The 16,716-nt window shown below is 38.8% G+C and overlaps 1 protein-coding gene across 4 annotated transcripts in view; it reads left to right on the top strand.

Moving 5' to 3' along the window:
* The window catches only part of CARMIL1 (capping protein regulator and myosin 1 linker 1), a 188,935-nt gene that overhangs the window by 136,120 nt on the left and 36,099 nt on the right, over positions 1-16,716 (top strand). For all 4 annotated transcript variants that reach the window (XM_063164873.1, XM_063164853.1, XM_063164863.1 and 1 more), the window contains exons 24-29: positions 145-243; positions 1,969-2,097; positions 2,350-2,481; positions 6,663-6,838; positions 8,819-8,906; positions 11,549-11,698. In XM_063164873.1, the coding sequence (XP_063020943.1) occupies positions 145-243; positions 1,969-2,097; positions 2,350-2,481; positions 6,663-6,838; positions 8,819-8,906; positions 11,549-11,698 (774 nt within the window). The remainder of the gene's footprint in view (positions 1-144; positions 244-1,968; positions 2,098-2,349; positions 2,482-6,662; positions 6,839-8,818; positions 8,907-11,548; positions 11,699-16,716) is intronic.

Raw genomic sequence — 16,716 nt, 5'->3', positions numbered from 1 at the left:
AGCTCTTTTCTTGTCAGTCCCCAATTCTGACACAGCAGAATTGAAAAATTGAAAACACAAAACTGAAAACGAATTACAATGTGAGGAGTCAAATCAGTTTCCTAATCTGACTTTTTTTCTGCTTTTGTTTTTTCTTTTTTTTAGATAGAAAACTACTTGCTTCGTAACCATGAGACCAGGAAGTACCTACAGGAGCAAGCATATCGGCTGCAGCAAGGCATTGTCACTAGCACCACTCAGCAGGTGAGAATTTCATACTTAATGGACACCTCAAGGCCTAAAATCTGCTTGGGGAGGAAGTTCTCTCTCATTCTGAGTACTTTTAAGATGTGCCTCGTGGGTTATACTGTTTTCCAAGAAATATTAATTATCAGTGACAAGGTATTTGGAAGCAAAGCATGTGTGAGATGAAGGTCTTCTATACAGCAGTACCATGTAGAGAAAGACTCAGGGTATTACCCTGAACAAGTAAACTACTATTGAAACCAGGAACAGTTTGGTTTGCTTGTGCTCTACCTGTGTTATTAAAATTTAATGGGACAGTGTTTTGTTACTGGAAGCTGAAAGTATACTCTAACTCTTGAGAGAGAAAATGGTATATGGAGATATACTGGAACTGGAAGCTGTAAGACCAGTTGTTCTATTCTAGTAATTTTTCTGTTCCAATGCCACTTTCCCCCCTGAAATAAATAATCTCTATATCATATAAGTTTAGATTTTTTATAGCTCTTTTTATTAGATTTTTTTATAGTTTTAGTTGTGCTTTTCTCCAACACCACATACACATCAAGTTTCAGGAAATGTAATTTATTGTTATTTTGAAATAAAGTTACTGATTTCTGTACTAAATTGTGTACAGTAGGAATGGATTTTAAAAACAGTTTTAAAAGAGAATTGAAAAAGACTCTCTAGGATGATAGAATTGCATTATTATTCCCAGAGTGGTTTTTTTTTTTCTGTCCAGATGTCCCAATGAGACTTTCTACTGTCTAATAATTAATTAGCTTTTTGTACTTGTAAAAAAAATACCCACCCAAAACCCTTTGAAGAGAAAGATTCATGTGGATCTCAAAAGGAGCATGCTGTGAAATTATTTCAGTTCTCATTGCTAATGATACAAGATGCTGGAACTGTAGGCTTTATATGATGGTGCAGGCACTCAGATGTTGCTTCAAAATGTCAAATAGCCGGTTCTGATGTATGCTAAGTGGGCTGATAAAGACTTTTAACTATTATATCTCCCTGCCTCATATATCTTAATCAAAGCTGACTATGTGTCAGGCATTCTTAGTGATTTGTCTTGTAAGATACACATATACCACCTGCCCTGCATTTGCAACGTGTTGAATGAACTGTCTTGTGGGTACAGATTAAGTCCAATTTATCCCACTGTGAAATGTCTGATGGAAACTTCTGCTTTGATAGTTTTAATTCCCTTGCAACTAGGAATATTTACATTTTAAAAGAATGCTGCAGAAGCCTGCGCAGTTGCGTTTTGCTTAGACTGGAGAAATCACTGTTAGTATTTGTTGAATGAACAGAGCTTTCTTTTACTGTCTGAACTTCTTAACAATTCAGAGACCTTTAGACTATAGTCTTAGGTATATCAAAAACATTTTCAGCATTAAATTTGATCCAAAAACCAGAGTAACACTTAAATAGGATAACTTGTTGATTATTTGCAGTTATCCTGGAGGTTTCTGGGGGGGAAATATTCCACAGCATTTATTTTTCCTGATGGTAAAGTTTTATTTATTTTGCAATGCTTAGGGGGTGTCTTTATGAGATGTAGTTCTTTCCTTCTATAGTATTGACATACTGCCAAGGTTTTGTCATGCCTTTCCAGGTTGTTATATTGTCACTGCAAATCTCATCATGCTGCTATTGATTTTCTACTTGGACTGGATTAAGGTTGTGTTTGACCAACGTCCTGATGTTTTATCTTTTGTATTCCTTTTGTTCAAGTAGATGATTGACAGAATATGTGTAAAAGTGCAAGATCATCTCAACTCTTTAAGGAACTGCGGTGTGGATGCTGTACAGGAGGATGTCAAATGTGCGGAACGGCTGATGCGGGATGCTAAGAACTCCAAAACAGTAAGCCTTTCCCAGCATGCTGGCAGTGCTGAGAGCAGTTCTGTGTGTGCTTGCAGCTTTTCTGGTTTTAGGCAGTGAAAATAATAATATGTGTCACAAAAGAGTATTTCCTTCTGATGACCAACTATAGCTAGTATTTGAAGTCATAATTCTAATTTATGAAGACTTTGTTTCAGCCAAAGAAATTTCCTGCTGTTTGTCCTGAAGACAGTGATGAGCGTGTTTTCTGAGGATACTCTTCCTGTCTTACAGCTCTTACCAAATCTGTATCACCTCGGTGGAGCTTCTTGGGCAGGAGCAAATGGTGCACTCTCCAATCCAATCCAAGAGACACTTGAATCCATGGCTGGAGAAGTCACAAGGGTAGTGGACGAGCAACTTAAGGTCTGTGGATAGATGTGTTGCCATCTCTCACATGCAGAAATAACTAAATCTGAGGTTTTCTGTTGCTAAATGCAACACTTGATTTTTCTTCTCAGTAGATTTGTTTGTAAGCTAGCTATCTTTCCATTATTAGTTTCTTATAACTTTGGGCCATGTAATTTGGATTTTTATTCCCAGTCGGAATAAAATAAAAAGTTGCCTGTATGTTTTCAGTGGGCAGAAGGAGCATATACTGTTTATTATCATCTTTTCTCAGCTGCTAGAAGGGGAAGACTGATCAATTGCTCCTTCAGCCTTTTGTAAAGGCATTTCTCAAGCACCCCAAGAAACCTCATGCCCTGGAGGAAAGTGCTTGGTAGTTAAGGAGTCCTAGTAGAGTGAAAGCTGCTGTTTTATAGGCTCCATGGCAGATTTTTTTTCCTCAGTGGTCACTTTTGAACCTTATGCAGGATTTCCACTTTACTGCTTGATTTGGGGAAGTTGTAGGTATTGAGAGTGCCCAATACCTACAAGTGGTACAGGCAGCTTTACATGAAATCATCTCAAAAATTGCCTGCCAAACCTCAACTCTTGAAACAGATGTTATTGATCTGTCAGTGTTCTCACCTGTGTGCTCAGCCAGCTCCTGCTTAGAAACTTGCGTCTTCAGTTATGTTTGCTCTTCCTGTGCAACAAGCAAAGAGCCATCCATACAGCATGTGCACAGGTATCAGTCCTGGAAGAAGACAAGGTGGAAAAATTTTAACAACAGTAGGGATCTGTATGGAAGCTGATGAATTTAAAAATATGGCTCTGGGGCAGCTCAGATCAACTTCTGTTTGTGACTAAGCTGCTTAGTCTGTGTTCTGCAGTATTTAAACACTTTACAGCCTTCATCTTCAGATTCTTTGATCTTTCAATTGAAACATGAAAATGCTTCAGTCAGTGGAAATATAATGAAGAACAATAATAATGCCATATTACTAATTACTGTTTTGAAATTAAAAAGTTAACGAGGAGGAAAATGGTGCTCTATTTTTAGTATGTTTCTCCCTTTCCCCATTATATGAAATACAGTGAGAATTTCTGCAGACATGATTTATCCATAAGATTCTTCCCAGTGGAACCTCTGGGGTATTACTGGGACAAGAGTAGTCAGGTCAGCCCTTCATGTTGGGCTTATGCACTTAAATAAGTTCATCTTGGAGAGTCTTATGGAAGGTAGAAAAAAAAAAGCCTCTTCAGCATTTGGAATATTCCTGAATTAATGTGTTTTCCATTTACACTTTTACGCATTTACAACAAAAGGCACTTTAGCTCAACCGTTCTAACTTTTACATTTACATTTTATCTGTGTGGCATTCACATTTAAGTGGCTTACAAAAAACTATAAAGTTGTAATGCTCTTTGTATACTCCAACACTCATTTTTATTAATTTTCACTTAAGGTGGAAGGATTTTCTTTTAAGTTCTATGCATGGAGGAAGAACTGATGAACATGGATTAGAATTACTTTTTCCCCCCAGTTGTTTAGGTCAATTCAAAACATCGTAAGCAGTTTATTATTTGTAAAAATAGATAAGAGAGCTCACATAAAAACAATTCTTTTTGTAATTGTTGGGGGAAAAAACCCTGTGTTCTGTAAGAGGAGTTTTGATTTTTTGTTTCCATAGCAACTGGAGTGTGAGTCTAAAAGTCTAAAAAGAAATTTGGAAATTGGTTATAGGCAATGAACATATTTTAAGTAAATAAGATTTTTTTTCCTTGTTTTTTTAACTAAAGGAAAGGAAGAGGGGTGAAGAAAGGAGTTAGAGTAAGAAAAAACAGTATATTGTAATGAGTTAAGTTGACCAGAGGAGAAATTATAGCAAGACCCTTACCTTTTTCTTCTCCTGCTGGTGTCACTGTGGACTCACAGTACCTGGAGCACCTGCATTATTCAGTCAGTAAAAGCCCAAGGGAAAATAAGCAAGACAAGTGGAACCTATACAAACACGATTGTTTTGTAATGACCAAAGTGCTCAAAATAGTCTTCCTAAATTTTGTCCTGGAGCAAAGGGTTTGTTTGCTACATCACCTGTTCCATTTTTTATCATCATTCTTCCGTCCTTTTCGTCACCTATCTTTCCCCTGAATGCTAAGATTCTTTAATTGTGGGTAGTAATTTGTTCTTTTCTTTCACCTGGTGACTGGTACTTGCAGCCCTGTGACTGAAATGTGTGCACTTTCACAGTCAATATTGGTAACTATGGCATTCCATCAGTGAAAGATTTGGGCATTGAATTAGGAGGTGAGGAAAGGTTTCTGTAGATACCTTCTATAGATAATGGTCATGTGAAATCAACAGCTAAAATCCACCAGTAAAGAAATTGCGTTGAGCTGCGCAATTGAAGATAAGATCCGAACTCTCTTTGACTTAAATTGCAAATTCTCTCAGTTTTTTTGAGTAAAAATTGATTTTGGAAATTTCAGAAAAGATCTAGTTTTTCCTGCTATGCCTTCTCACAGCATTTTTTCACATGATCCATTTTGAAAGACCCTGCTTAGACTGCAATTGTAATTCAGCATAGCAAGTCTATCATTTTTATGATTGTGATTCATCAGTAACTCTTGAGAGGCCAGGCAATTTTTTCACAATAAACTACACAATTGCACCAATGAATAGATGCTATGGAAAAAATGGATTTGTCAGGAACTCTCATTAGTAGTTTACTTGGCTCTGTGTTCTCTAACATTCAAGTTCTTCATCCCCCATGGGGATATGGCCATAGAGGCTTGAAAGTCTCTTCATTAGTCATGCTGCCCCAGAATCTGCTCGAGGACTGAAGGAGGGAGTGTAGGAAGAGTTATTAAAGGGCATCTTGAGAACCCAGCAACAAGATATATTATTAGCCATAATGGCAGTTGTCCCTTGTATCTCTAAATCAAATGCTGCAAAGATTGGATGTTCCTGTGCACTGTGGCCGCTTCGTGTTGCTTTGTTGGTTTTTTCCAGACTGTAAAAGCTACAGACTGAAAGATGCTGTTTTGAATCACTGAATTTTTTATGCAGCAATGGTGGTTTTTTTTCTTGCTCATTGTCTGCATAAGGAAATTACTAGTTACGGTAGGGCTGTGCAAAGAGAAAAAAAGCTCTGATACAATGGAGTTGAATTTGCAGTCACTCACCTGTGCTATGGGATTGAGAAGAAAAAGCAAATCAGTAGCATTTTCAAGGAGTGCAGTTATTATTTTTGTACAATTTACAAATGCCTAGGTAAGATCTAGGCTTACCATTCCACAGAAATGTTGTTTCTTTTATTATTTGTAAGTACCTTTTTCTGTTTGCTTCTCAACCCTCACTCTTATCAGAGACAAGTAGGCCCATTTCAGTAAACTGGACTCTGGCCTATTCCTTGGTTTTTTCCCACCCTCCTTTGGATTTTTCCTGTGTGGGTGGCCATGCACTGCAACAGGCTGCCTGAAGAGGGTGTGAAGTCTCCCCCACTGGAGATACTGGAAAACTGCACACAATTCTGTGCTGTGTGCTGTAGGGAAACCTGGAGCAGGGAGGTTGGCCTAGGTGACCTTCAGTGGTCCCTTCCAAGCTTTCACCCATTCTGTGGTTCTGTGTGAATAAAAATTGTTGGCTATATCTAATGTTTGCTGTAGATTTACATGTACATAAATGAGAGCCATATATTAAAGGTATGCATGCCAACTGCAGATCTTGCTTGTAGTTGCTTCTTAATATTCAGCTGGTATATTCCAGCCATCTACAGCCTGCTGAGTTCTCAGGATCTCTCTTCCTCATTTACTGATGCTTCTTACAAATTGGCAGGTCTGGAGCACTGATGAAAATTGGTGATTCAGGGCACAGTTTAGAGGGAAGGCAGCTGCAGCAGAGCATCCACTGCAGTGGTGGGTGCACAAGGGAAGCTAATTTGTTCTGACAGTTCAACACACAGATATGTAAATGTTTCATATTTGAAAAGGCAAACAAGTGCAGTCGCGGGTCATTTTCAGAACAAGTGTTTTGATTCTCAAAGCTATATTTTGTAAAATGTCTTATATTGCAGCTGGATGCAAAATAGATTGGAAAGCAGAAGAATTGTAAAAAATACAAGTCTAAAAGTGTCATATTTGACAGAATAATGCTGTCACCTCCCAGCTGAAGTGAATGCCAGTATCTGATGTTGTTTTTTTTGCTTACTGTGCTGCAGACACTCCTTGAGTCTATGGTGGATGCAGCAGAAAACCTCTGCCCAAATGTAATGAAGAAAGCTCGCATCCGGGAGGACCTCATTGAGGCCAGCACTGAGAAGATTTCCATCCCACGCACTTTTGTAAAAAATGTCCTCTTGGAGCAGTCTGGAATTGATATCCTCAATAAAATTAGGTACTTTAGGACGCTAATCTAACAAAATTGGAATTTGGATTTTGGGTTGTGTGTTTGTGTAGTAGAAGAATTTTGGAATGCTTTTGTGACTCACAAGGAAGTATATTGTGGCATTCAAAGAGCAGGAAATTGTCCTGCAGGTCTGGGAACTTAGATTCATATATTTGGAATCTCTAGGGATGTTAACTAAGATCATGAATTCATGTGCTCTCTTATTTAGTGAAAGATTTGGTTTGTGATATGCAAATAACACTTTCATGACTAATACTTTTAAAAAAACCTGTATTTTCTCACTTAACACTGGATTAATGTAATAGAAGGAAATTACACTATTTACTTTGAGTGGTAATAGTGCTTTGTCTATTGTTACATTTGGTCTTGTCCTATAGCTGGAGCAATCACTTTAAGAGTTTGTGTGGGAGCTGTGCACAGCAGACAGACGTACTTAAAAAATGGAAACTTGGATATTCAAACCACAAACCTGGAGCAGAAACCATTACCCTAAATAACTCTTAGTTTGTCCTGTAAAAAAAAAAGAAAAAAAGTAGCTTTTACCTGACCTTTTATTGCCTTTTTTTTTCCATACTGAATGTATATCAGAGAATATATTTACACAGTATAATGTGGTTAACCTGTACTTAAACCTTTTCAGTTCCTTTCTGCCTGATGCTTGAAAAGCATGACATTTTGCATTGAGATGCTAATATCTTTGAGGAGGAAAGAAACAGTTTTGCGGAGTACAGCAAAATAGGCAGGAAAAGGTTTTAAAGACTTTAGGTATACCTTCAGAGTGTTTAAAATGGTTCAGGGAGTAAGTTTTCTTCACTTCAGTCCTATCAAATTAATCTTGGCCCCAGGACAATAATACTGCCTCTTCTACTTGTAGAAGCTGGAGCTGTCAGTGAGATGAGGGTGTCACACTGTGATCTTTCCTGCCTTATATTATTTGAAATTAATTTTAGTAGCTGAGGGAGATTCCTTCACTCCCATTCTCTTCCCACTGTGGCTTGGCCACCATTTTACCTCCCTATGAATTGCATTGCCTTTCCAATAAATTCCTTACCTTTTTCTCCAGGCTCTCTGCAGCAGTAACTCTAGCCCCAGACAGAAATAGCTTTGTTAATCCAATACAGCTCAGGCTACATATACAAACCATAAACCAAAATCATGTCACTTGCTAGCAAATGCCAGTTGAAAGAGTTGGTGTTGAAAGCAGAGGCAGCAGAGGTGGAGCTTTGGGTTGCAGCTCAGGCAGTCGTGCATGTTGGCTCCACATCAGCTGCCCTCCACAGTCAGAGTATTTGGTGCTGTCACCAAAGATGGGACCCCAAGGGAGCAATTCAAGGTACATATTTCCTTGAGAGGGAGTTACTAGGGCAACCTAAGCTCAGTGTGCAGGGTGGTGATGTTCCACATATGTCTGTGCTGTGGAAAAATGACTGACGAGAAGTTCTTGAGACAGAAAGTGGTTACCTAGAACAAAAGAGGAAGCAAATTTCTGAAGGCATTGGCTGAAGAAACAGCATTTTACACATTGTACACTTATCCTTACCAGCTGATCAACACAAAAAATAATTGAGGAAAGGAATGGATTGTAGTTGTTCAGTGGAGTAGTGTTCTATAGGCAGCACTGTCCTAATCCTGTTCATCTAGGATGTGTGTTTGTCTGATTTTAGTGGTGAAGTATTCCTTTGAGCTTCACTTCTTATTTTTATTCAGCTCTCTTACCCAGATGTTTTCATTTCATCTCATGGAAAACTGTGAGAAGCAGGTTAAATATGGTACAGAGGCTCCTGTGTTTATTGTGTGATTCATGAGTTTATTTCTGAAACCTGCAGTCATGTATCCTGACACCCTCTAATGTTTTACTTCAAATAAAATGACAGCACAGTGGATAATCGTCACACTGTTGAATGTGTAATAAAGACGAAAATCTCCAGCGTGAATTAAGAAGTTCTCTCATTTCTAATCCTCATACAGTGAAGTAAAGCTGACAGTGGCTTCTTTCCTGTCTGACCGAGTTGTAGATGAAATCCTGGATGCACTTTCCCATTGCCACCACAAACTGGTGAGTTTTTTCTTGGTTGATATCTAATATCTCAGATCTCAACAATGCCATTTATATTTATAACTTGTTCAGTTACTCCTTTGACAGCTCTATTTTGAAATTAGTCTTATTTCTGTTGACATCCTGATGTCTTTTGAAATATAATTCTGGGACTCTCGCCTCTTTGCTGTAAGAAAGATGTAACTTTGGCAGAGACTGTGTTATATACTTGTCCTATTATCTTTTGAGCTGTTGTCAGATCTAGAACTAAAAATGCCATCAGAATGCAGTATTGAGTTGTTAGTTAAGAGCAGTCCTAGTATTTATCAAGGTGAGAGTATAAGGCTTGGTTGCTCATTAAATGAGAGGTAAGATTTCATTCTTTAGAGTTCTTCAGGTACTGCTGGGACCTTGTTCCCTGAATGAGTATGTTTTGAGGTTACCTCAGAAATGGAGGTATCAAGTTTGAAGAGAAATGAGTCTGAAGGTAGGAGGGGAGGCACTCTTACTTGAAGGTCCTGAACTGTTGGGAGGCACAAATATTTATTATAGAGGTGTACTTGCCTCATCAAGAGTAGAAGAAATAAACAACTGTGTATCCACAGAAAAAATTTTTTTCTTCTAATGCAATGAGGCTTTGTAAGGACAATCCAGTACTCTTTTTTAAAGGAACTTAGTGGGTGGTTGTTCTGATTAAAGTTGCTCTTCAGTTCTAATTGAAATTTCTCTGGCTTCAATTTGCAGTCATGATTTTTTCTCAGATGTTTTTTCACCAAGATAAGGGAACTATATATTCTCTTTATTTCCTCTCTGTGAAAGTCCTCACATGCATAAAACAAATCACTCTTTCTGCCCCCCCCTCCCCGTTTTTTAAATGCAAGACTGAGTTACTTGTGCATGCATCTTGGTAATACAGAGCAGCATTGTGTAGAGGTACAACCTCTGGTATCTGGAGCTATGCAGCAGCAGCCTGCTGTGGGAGAGACCACATGAATGAGCTCCAGTTTGTCCTGGAGGAGGCTCAGCTGGAATGAGTGGTGACTGGGCTGTGTCTGTCCAGTGGTATTGCACAACCTGGACATGCCCAGGTTCCTGCACAGTACATCATTTTCTCCAGCCTTTGAGTCACTCCACTGAAAATCCTCTGCAATTTTTCCAGCTTTTAAGAAGGCACTTTAAAAACTGTGATTTCCAGAACCATACAGACTATTTAAGTGTTTACAGGAATGAAATTGTTTTTCTCCTGATATTCCTTATTCCATTGTATTTACATAGCCAATAATATAAGAATTCGTTCCTTTTGTCAGAGTTTCAGCGGCAGCCTAATTTTAGGACAAGGTTTGCTCGACCTCCCTCCCACTAAAGGCTTCTGGATACTTGTTGCTTTTCAGGATTGTGGAATTGGCTAATTGGTTTCTAAGGAATGACTGTGCATTTTAGGTTGGGCTGATTTGCTTTGTGATCCATTTTGGCTACATGACTAAAATGTCCCTTTCACCATTTAACTGTGCTGTGTTTCTTTTAGCTCTAGGTTGAGATGGTATAGCACTGATGAAAACCTTGAGGAATACTGATCTCAAAAATGCTGCTAGAGAAACTCCTGACTAATTTGACACTGTTAATCTTCAACTGACAGCTGCAATCTGAAAGCTGGCAGCTAGTTCTTCGTACAGCAAAGATTAAATGTACTGATGCAGTTCTCAGCCAGCTCCTTAAATTGGAGTGTCATGTTCTACTAATTCAACCACCCACAGATGTCTGTGTTTGTTGCATTGGCATAGTAGTAGTGTTTGAGGCAACTTTGAAAAATAAACCTGGTTTGACAAGACCTCAGTTTTCCTAATGAGACAATGATTAGCATTAATTATTATTGCAGCTATTTTAGTATGCTTGAAGATAAATTCATAGCAGCTCTCCAGTTGCTTTTCCTAAGTAGACACCATACTAAATGGGCTATAATTAACTTAGGTCATCTGTTGACCTTTTTTGATAGTTAACTAAACAGCAATCCACTGGTTGTGCTGCGTTGTGCTGATGTGAAGCAGTGGACTACTGTTCTTCTTAGCTGCGTCTTTGAAGACTTCTGTGACCAACTGATTTGGGACAGATGATCTTCAAATATTTACTTTTAGCAGATGTTTGTTTAATATTCTTTTCAGTTATCAAAAGAACTAGAAAATACTTCATTATTTTCGTGACATCATGAGCCCACTCCATCCCAAATACAACCCAGGGTGGTTTCTGTAACATTCTCTGTGGTCCTAGTGGCAGTTTTTGCTGTGCAGGTCTAAAAACAGACTTTACTGTTGTTACAGCTTTTCCCTATCTATTTCTTCAGTGAAGCAGAACAGAGGTATTTAAACTGTGGGCTTTTTGTGAATAGCAGATTATAACATTTTTGGTCACTGAATAATTATGAAAATTATATTGGCTGATATTGTACATGTCTTTGTTAATTTAAAAAGGATTCAAGAAAAAGCTTCCTCTCCACACTTCTATTTCCTTTATATGACAAACCCAGTGTGAGGACTCACCAACATAACTGAGCTTTCCTTTTGTGCTTGGTCTTCCAGGATTTCTGATCGCTGAAATTCTGTAAACTTTCTGGTTGGGTTCTCTTTTTTTTTTAAGTTTGACTGGTGTGTTCCCGTCTTTGTCTCCAGGCTGACCATTTGACCAGACGTGGCAAGCCACTTCCACAGCAGGAATCACTGGAGATTGAGTTAGCTGAAGAAAAGCCCACTAAACGCTCCATGATCACAGTGGAGGAGTTGACAGAGATAGAACGTTTGGAGGATCTGGACACTTGTATGGTAAGACACATTCCACATCTTGTGTGGTTAACCACACAGGTAACGAGGGAAGATGCTTTTCAGAATATAATTTAGCAAATTTGTGGTATCAGGAAACTGAAGTTAGGAATTAGCTTCTAAAAGAAGTAAATGTTAGCATGGAAGATTTTTCCTGAACTGCATCTTGTTGTTCAGCAGAAGAAAAGCTTTTCCCTTTTCTTCACTTCTTTCCTCGTGCCTGTTCAGGGGCCTTTCCCTTGCATACACTGCTAGTGCAGTAAACACCTCTTTCATGGGGCACAGTCTCACAGAGCTTCAGCTGAGGTAAGTAATTGGACCATGCTATCCTTTGACAACATTTTGCTTTCTGCCTTTGTCTTTCTTAAAATTAGGTTTCTTTCACCTATGACAAAAAATATTTCTGCCTGAAAGTTATGTTACTGACCATGAACAAAAGTTGATTTATGTGTGACTTATAATAAAGATGGCTCTGTGCCATATCATCATCCTTACAAGATGTGAATCCACATGATTGCAAATATAACTGTTCTCAATCTCAAATTCCCCTCCATCCAGCTCAGTCTGTTGGGGAGCTTTACTGTGGACTGTGTTTCTCTAATACAAATTAGTCAGTCTAATAGGTGGTCACTCCTGCAAGGGATGAGCTTTCTTCTCTACCTTCCTACCTGATTCCTTGGCCATGTGCTTTCACCAGAAGCTAAGATGGCAGAAAAACTGATTGCAGCTTTTTGTAGAAGGTTTGTTGATTCATCTCCCTGAATAATTGTACTGCAGTCAGACAGCACAGGAGAAGGAGCAGCAGGGCTGCTGCTGTCTCCAGCAGCTATCTCTTGGTCTCATTTATCTGTAAAACAAAAGCACACCTTCATTGCAAATACCAGCTTAAAATAGGTTCTCTCCCTTCCAAATCTCCTGTTTCACTGAGAGCTGGTTTGAGGCAATATTTGTCTGAGCATCACAAATCCCTGTGAGGATTGTGGTGTTGATTACATCATCTCATTCATCACTGGTACTATCAAGTTCCAGAGGCTTTCTGTGGCCAACATTCAGTAATCATTTTGAGCCCTAGATCCTATGGGAGAGAGATCCTAGTAAAATATGTGTCATCTAAACACTGTACCTGTAAGTTAGTTTTTGCATGCTGGCTTCATATATAGAAAACTAAACTAAAGGCTTGTTTTGACACCCCACACTCTGCCTTTAAATTTATTCTTGTAGCCTGTTCGGATAGTTAAACTGGAAATGTAAAAAATAGCTCCTGTCTTTATCTCATATCACCATGGTTATATGACAGCATCATATCACTCCACTGTTATCCTTCACTTTGGCCATATTAAAATAATGGAAATGTGATGCTGCTTACACTCTCTAAAAAATGCATTAGATGCTAACTGTACTTATCTTCAGAGGTGTTTATATGTCTTCATTCTCTTCATTCACCCTCATCTTGTACAGAGATTCAAATACCTTTGTGACCCAGATTCTCATCAGTATCTAATTTCTGAAGAGAATGAAGCATCAAATAAACATGAGACAGTAATCTTAGTCAGTGGTAAGGAATCCATTTATTAAAAACTGTAATCCATATTTGGGAGCTGCTTTTTGCATCCTGACTGCAAATGATGTTGCTTGCTGCTGTAAAAATACACAGATAAATAGATGAATTAATAGAATAGTTTGGGTCAGAAGGGAGATGAAAGATCATGTTCTGTGGGCAGGGACATCTTCTATTAGACCTGGTTGCTCAGAGCATAATCCAGTTTGGCCTTGGACACTTTCAGGGACAGGGCATCCACAACTTCTCTAGGCAACCTGTTCCAGTGCCTCATCACTCACACAGTGAAGATTTTCTTCCTAATATTCTTATCAAAATCCACCCTCTTTCAGTTGAAGACATTTATCCTTTTTTCTATCACTACATGCCCTTGTAGAAAGTCCTGCCTTTTTGTGGGTCTCCTTTAAGTACTGTTGTAAGGTCTCCTTGGAGCCCTCACTTCTCCAGGCTGAACAACCCCAGCTCATTCAGCCTGTCTTCATAGGAGAGGTGCTCCAGCCCTCTGATCATCCTCATGGCCTCATCTGGACTCATTCCAGCAGGTCCATGTCCTTAAATTGGGGGCCTCAGAGCTGGAACAGAGCCCTCCTGGTGGATTCTCACAGGATAAGAGTAGAGGGGCTGAATCCCCTCCCTCACTCTGCTGTCCACTCTGCTTTTGGTGCAGCCCAGGATACAATTGGCTTTCTGGGATGTGACTGCACATTGCCAGATCTTGTTGAGCTTCGCATTCATGAACACCCCCAGGTCCTTCTCCTCAGGGCTGCTCTCAGTCCAGTCTCTGCCCAGCCGGTGTTTGTGCTTAGGATTGCCCCAACCCACGTGCAGGTCTTAGCACTTGGCTTTGTTGAGCTTTAACATTGACGCAATGACACAGCTCCACAAGGCCGAGCAATACAGGGATTTTTACTGAGCTAGTGTTTGCACTGAGTTTCTTGCAACTAAAAGCACTCTAAGAATGCATCTTCTGTGTGGGGTTAGTAACTTCAAAGAGAGCACTTTCCAAGTGATTCATTTTAGCCATGGGAAAATCCTACAGAGTTCAGATATTCTCTTGATAAACATAACCTTATTTGTGGCAGCTTTTAAGTGTCACACAGGTATTTGTGTGGAAACAAGGAACCCTCTGAAAGGGGCATCAAAGAATGCTTTATGAGCTAATCAGTGCAGGACACAGATATGTTGCTGAGAGATTTTGCTAGAAAGAGAAGCATATGGTTTTATGAACTATAATTGGGAACCTAATTTATTTTGAATATTTTGAATCTTAAATGCAAAATAGATATTTATTAATTACTTCCAAAGTGGCATTAGTCCAGGACTCTGCCTTGCTTGGTCATTGGAAATCCTTAAGCAGATCTTAGCCTTTTGATTAAATGCACCTGGCATTAGTGTGTTAGGCAAAGCTCAAGCCTGAAACCTTGAATTGCAGCTTGGTATTGTGCTTGTTTGGGAGCCTAATCTCCTATAGCCAAAAGTATTTGGAAAGTAAGATAAGGCTGATTATGTTGCTGGGATGCCAGAGAAAACTCGCCTCTTCTAAGCCCAGCCTTGCTCCAGCTGGCTGTCAAGATGTTTTGGGAAGAGATTTTGGTCATGAAGGTGAGGCACTGAGCTTGGATCACCTTTTGGGGGAAGCTGTTTCCCATTTGCAAAACAGAACTTGTTTTGCAAACCCCCATTATCTTCATCAATTCTTTGTTCTTGTTTTCTTCAGCAAGGCTATTTATGATCAGTATTTTGTCTGGGGTAAACCATACAGCCTCATGTTGTTATTTACCAGCTTTCCTTGAAGCTGGATTTCAACAATGTGAGGGAAAACTGGGTCTGGATTCACATTTGACTGTGGTTGCAGGTAGATTGTATATCACTGAAGCTATATGAATGACTGGGAGTGAGGTGCATGTATTGGTAATAAAATGTTTATGAGCTATTTTTTTAAATGTGTGGATTAAAAGCCGAATACAGAAAAGTCTGAAACACTTTGAGTGGCAGCAAAGGGATCTGAAACCTCCATTGCTGGTGATAGAGGGAACAAACAGGCACTATTTCAGAGCCTGCCCACCTATTCTCAAGCAGAGTGGATGTGGCTGGGAGGATTTCCCTGACAGAGAAGAAATTTAGATATGTATAAACAACACAGACAAGACAGAATGAAATATCACAAATGGGCTCACAAAATGCATCACTGAAAAATAGGCTCTTAGATGTTATTGCTAGTATTTTCTGTTGTGGGAATTAGGATTTCCTAAATACCAAACTCTGCATTAACATTTATTAGCTTCAGTTTAGGGTAAATTTCTTATCCAGCCTTTAACAGCAGCCTGAGAGCCCATAATATGAAAGACTTGTCAGTCATGCCAGTATTTGCCAGTCTGTTAAATGAGTTGTGAGTAACACTGGGAGCAGTTGAGTGGTCCAGCGTAGGATGAGATTGCTGGAACATTACACATCCAAGAGTTTCTGATCTCCCTAGGCTGCACTACAGTAAATTGATGCTTCCCTAATCTACAGCTGTCTTAGTTGTCTACATTTGATTAGAGCTGCACTGATGGTAATGAGTCATTAGATAAAAGTTGTTTGCAACTAAGATGGAAAGAAAAATCTTTATGCAGAAAATGGCTTGCTTTTCTCAGATGAAAGGAAAACCCATGGCCTGCTTTTCAGAGCTTAGACTCAATCATGAATTAAGTTCATGAAATAGTATGGTTTGTGTGTATATGATGCGTGTGACACAAATTCAACTCATGCATGCATTTTATAACTACCTTTAAATAATGCACCTTTTTTTCACTAAGACTGAATATTATGTGTCCTGGTATGTGTGATCATGTAGGGAGGTACTATCTGATTTTGATTTGCATAATGCTTCTAGTTGTCATGTGCATTAGTACTTTGCACAAGTAAGAACTAAATAATGCTCATTCCCCACCAAAAGATAGTGGAGCATCTTTATCAGATTGTGTTTAACAGTTATTTTCTTAAGTCTTTTTTTATTTTAATATTATTTTGGCTTCTAAAGTACTAAATAGAGCTCAATAGAGTTGAGACACTATTTAAAGATGTTTTGAGAGAAACAGCTTTTCTTTTACTAACAATCCCATCTTTTAAAATATCTCATCTTTTTAAAATATCTCTTTCAGCAATATAACTTTATTACTATAGGTAGTAATGAGCATACAGCCAGGATAAGTATTGTTTTTAGAGCAAAGTAGAGGTTATTTATTTTATGAAGAGGTATGGTTGGAAGTTGTTTGAAACATGTAAAGCAATTGTAGGTTGCAGTACAGAAGTTTGCCTGTAACTCTTCTTTAAAGCATTTCAGTGTAAGATTGAAACACTTGGATGGTAAATTGTGTTTGAAAAAATGCTAGTGGCTAATGGGACAGGACTGCCTGTGATGAATATTGAGTACTAGCCATTTTTCATCTATTTCTAATTTTAACCACAGAAATTGTTCTGT

This window comes from Melospiza melodia, chromosome 1, assembly GCF_035770615.1.
Source record: "Melospiza melodia melodia isolate bMelMel2 chromosome 1, bMelMel2.pri, whole genome shotgun sequence".
In the NCBI taxonomy this organism is placed as follows: Eukaryota; Metazoa; Chordata; class Aves; order Passeriformes; family Passerellidae; genus Melospiza; species Melospiza melodia.
This window is presented reverse-complemented; position numbering and strand designations above follow the sequence as displayed.